The sequence below is a fragment of the Populus euphratica genome, unplaced genomic scaffold (assembly GCF_000495115.2).
Source record: "Populus euphratica unplaced genomic scaffold, PopEup_1.0 scaffold32.1, whole genome shotgun sequence".
Taxonomy (NCBI): domain Eukaryota; kingdom Viridiplantae; phylum Streptophyta; class Magnoliopsida; order Malpighiales; family Salicaceae; genus Populus; species Populus euphratica.
The window spans coordinates 1,212,607-1,216,981 of NW_011499861.1; the positions used below are offsets into that span (position 1 = coordinate 1,212,607).

General features: G+C 36.5%; 1 protein-coding gene across 1 annotated transcript; it reads right to left on the reverse strand.

The window, feature by feature from the left end:
• Positions 1-2,371: 2,371 nt before the first annotated feature.
• On the reverse strand, positions 2,372-4,020 carry LOC105124808 (Calcium-dependent lipid-binding (CaLB domain) family protein). The gene has a single exon (XM_011024946.1). The coding sequence runs from the start codon at positions 3,546-3,548 to the stop codon at positions 2,766-2,768; it is 783 nt and encodes a 260-aa protein (XP_011023248.1). The 5' UTR covers positions 3,549-4,020; the 3' UTR covers positions 2,372-2,765.
• Positions 4,021-4,375: the final 355 nt, after the last annotated feature.

Sequence of the window (4,375 nt, forward strand, 5' to 3'; positions counted from 1 at the left end):
CTGTGTCCCCTAGACTAGAAAGAGAAGCAGAGGAGGAGAGAATCCAACAAGTAAAAAGAACAAAGGATAGGAGGCAGTATTAGTTAACCAACTCATTCCTCACTATCATCTATCAAACAGTAGATTGAAGGTGTTTTTTGTTAACCTTTAGTATAAATATAAAATAATAATGGATCCCACAAACAATAATTTATTTTAATTGTAATCAAATAGTTTATTTTTGTGATTTTATTTCAAACATAAAAACAACAACCACAAAAATAAATACTCTTTTACCGTAATAGTATAAGTGCTTGTTGAAAATTTAAGTATAGAGGCCATGCTATGAACGGACACTCTTTTATTGAAGTAATAATTTTTTTATAAAATAAAATATTATTATTTTAATTCATTTTCAAATAAGCAACATTCTAAATTAAAAATGGGAAACAGTTTGAAGTTTTGGCACTGTATAAAACCTCGAATTTGTCGATCATGTTAAACAACTGAAGGAGTTTCCCTTCAATTTCGGAAGATGAGATTGGCAACATGAGCTTCGTTAAATTTAGAAACTTGTTTGCAATTCGTTGGCTTTTTTTCTCTCGTGAATGCGCTTTATATGCATACAAACGACTGGTATGCGCATGAATGGAAACAAGGGCATATATACATGGGGGAACAAAACGAATGTCGCAATAAAATCACATGGGACAGTATAAATATCCTTTTTCCAGACACCAATTATCGCTGCGGGATAATTATTTGGAGACCCAGTTACTTAGGATAGGAGCTCATAAACAAAAAAAAAAAAAAAAAAAAAAAAAAAAAAAAAAAAAAAAAAAAAAAAAAGGCAATCACATCATAAGCCCATTGACCTCAAATCGCCACAACTGTCTCCAAGTTACCTTTTTCCTTGTAGTTCATCTCAACCCAAGGCACTATCAGCTACAATGGTTAATACTCTTTTCACTGGGATCAAGAACAGGGAAGTTCAAAGGTTTTTGACATCAAGTTGTAACAGAGGAGGAGGTGAAAATGAGAGAAACACAGACGTCGAGAGCATTGCAGTAAATGGGCGCAAAATTTGGAGAAATAGCCAGAGAGGCCACGAAGCGACAAGGAGACCCAGAGCCGTTGCGTCAGATATCAAATCCATCCCTCCATCCGATGAAAATGTAGTACTGCTCCTACTTCCTAGTTTCTACTATACAAACCTCGATTTACCAAACACTGATTTTCGATCACCTCCAACAAAAAAAAAAACACTACTTTGCCGTGGCTGGCTAGCTGGCTTTTGTAGCGGTGCTAAATAGTAATTATCAAATCAATCACATCGTGTTCTGTGCAATACGACTGCTACTGGGGCTACAGCTAACCCTGTATGCACCAGCATGCTATGCTGCCTTCTCTGCTCCCCTCAGCACGTTTGATTTTCTTCTACTTTGTCACCTGTGCCATTTCCTCCCTTCTGCCTGAATTGTGATGATTTTGAGGGGTGAAATACGTTTTTTTAATGTTATTTTAATTAGAAAATATATTAAAATAATATTTTTAACATTAATTTTAATATTAAAACACCAAAACAATTTAAAAATATATAAAAATTAATTTAAAATAAAAAATTTAAAATTTACCCGATCCCTATTTCAAAACCCTGTTTCTAAAGGGTTTAGAAAAATTTAATTTTTTTATTTGTAAATTATTTTGATATAATAACATCAAAAATAATTTTTAAAAATTAAAAAAATATTATTTTAATATATTTTAAAATAAAAATAATTTAAAAAACAACTTTTACAGCTATTTTCAAATACCCAGCAGCGATCAGGATGAAAGAGTTGAAAACCTTGACAATCCAATCCTGGTTTATAATGGGCTATCGGAATAAATCAAAGGTTAGAGGTGTCCATTGGGCATCATCTCGGCCTAAACTGTGAAACTCTGTGCCCTCTAGGGCATTTTCCAATTGGCTCATAACTGTTGAGTCTTCTGTCTCATTTAATCATGGCAGCAAAATCAACCAAATGGAGAACTGCCAGCTCCTTGACTTGAAGGCCACTATAACTTTCCATGATACGAAATCAGACCACCTTAACATGAGCCAGCCCATCAGGTTAACTACATGACCAAATTATGACGGTTCATCACTTACCAAATTGGACTCTCATTCAGTTAGCTGAGAGTCCAACCTGATTTCAGAGCCACTGCTGCCGTGTCGCGGAGACTACAGGTCTTTTTATAAATACAAAGGCGATTATATTATTTTTTTAAAATATTTTTTATTTTTGATATTACCTCATCTAAAAAAACTAATAATAATTTAAAATAAAATAAAAAATTTCGGCATTGCATTGAGATTTTAATGTACTCCAGGTGAAGAGATCAAAAGCTGTGAAAAAAAGTATCTAATTATTACTAATTAGCAAATGCCGATTGGTCCTCACAAATCAAATACCAACACCACCTCTGTTCATTTTTAAAAAGGTCAAAAAACCAGCACCAGCACCAGCACCTGCACCTGATAGGCAAAGAAATATTTGAAATATAACCGCTACGCAACGGCTACAAGATTCAAAATCATGTACGGCATCAAGAAACAAAGCACCGGAGAGAGATGACCTCCACCGTTGATCTGTTTTTGCCTTGATTCACCTTGGATGATGTCTGCCACGCAACAGCTCTACTTCAGTTTCAGCTAGACCTTCTTGTTCAGAAACTCAAAATCTCCAAACCTCTCTCGAAAACAATCTCGACCGCTAATAAAAAATCATGATTAGTAATCATGATCAGTTCTCCTTCTGTGGCTCACCAAAGGACTGAAGGTTCTGTTCAGACAAACATGGAAGGAGCCTCCTCTGCATCAACAACCCACACAACAAACCTCCACCGTCTGATGAAGACCTAACAAGATTGGTCCCTGCAAAATCCCCAGCCCTATTCCAATCCTTCAACACGGTTGATGCTGTTGACGATGATGAAGTCGTTGAATCAGTACCGTCTGATAAATCTCCCGATTCACCACAAGAGTGATTAACATCCTCGCCGACTGAACTCTTCGTGTCACGCGGTCGCTCCTTCCGCCGCCGACGGATACTCTCTCCCATAAGATCACGAAATCCAATCGCCGATGCTCCATGCAATGCCCAGAAATCAGAGCCGTCGATCACGTTCGCTCCAATATTAATCACGCCGTGGAATCTTCCAGAAGGACGGCGAATTTGGAGAGCGATACAAGAAGGCATGGTAATCGCGGCTCTTGGGGTAGAAAGCGGGAGATTACTGACAAGAAAACGGACGGTTCCAATCAGAGCGTCACGGATGCAACCGATGGCGTATATTTGGATGGAGACACCTGAGGTTTCACTGGATAGGTATTCCGGCGTGACTTTGAAGAGGAATTTATCATTCCAGGTAGGGTTTTCGGACCCCACTCGATCTGTTCGGGTTCGGAGCTTGGTTGAAGGGTCAATCCAAACGATGGCGTATGTTTGCATCCGGCGTAAATTAGCAGATGGCGGTTTGAGACCTTGTGCAGAAATCAAGTTGACTTCTAGAACCTTCATCTCCATGTGAGTCTCTCTTTAACTTTCTTGTTTCTGTTTTGGTCTCTTTCTTGATTTTTTTCCCTAAGGATTGAGCGGTTGTGATTTGATCAAGAAAGCGAAAAACATGGTTTTCTTAGTTTCTAGATATTCTGAGAAATGGACGGTCAGTTTTTGATCAGGAAAGCAGAAAAAGGGATTATCGGTGGAGGTTAGAAACAAGAAAGAGAAAGCAATGGCGAGACATGGTAGTCGCTGCAAATCCTTTGCAGCGGAGATGGGCGTGTGGGAGACACACTAGGATGAGGGGAAATGATTAGAGAGAACTTAATTTGGATATTCTGGGCTTTTATTTGGTGAAAAAATATGGTCTGGGCTTTTATGTGGGCCAGATATCCCTTTTTATTGGGCATGTTGGGTCATCCAGAGGCCGAACGATGACTTCCAGGACAATGAATTCCCTTAACTGCTCCTTTATTCGAATTAAATGTGTCTTGAATGAAACTTTGTTTTAGTGCTGACAATTTTTTATTTTATTTTCTTTTCTTCTTGGTTTTTGGAATTGACCATTTATATTTTCAAAATTGCCTCTCACTTTATTTTATCTTTAAATTTAATATATATTTTTTTATTTATAATTTTTATCTTGGCCTTTTTGTAGAGTCTTGATTATTTTTTTAATTTTATTATTTAATCTCAATCTGTCATGTTTTGTTTTTTATTATGATATTCATTCTTTTAATTTTTATTTTTTTTTAATTATGTTATGCAATTTTTATTGGTTTTCAATATCAATTTTTTTCTTAATTATTTTATGCAATTTTTATTGGTTTTCAATATCACCACTTAATCCA

Excerpts from the sequence above, each read along its gene's own strand:
- LOC105124808 (XM_011024946.1), bottom strand. The coding sequence starts at position 3,548 with ATGGAGATGAAGGTTCTAGAAGTCAACTTGATTTCTGCACAAGGTCTC.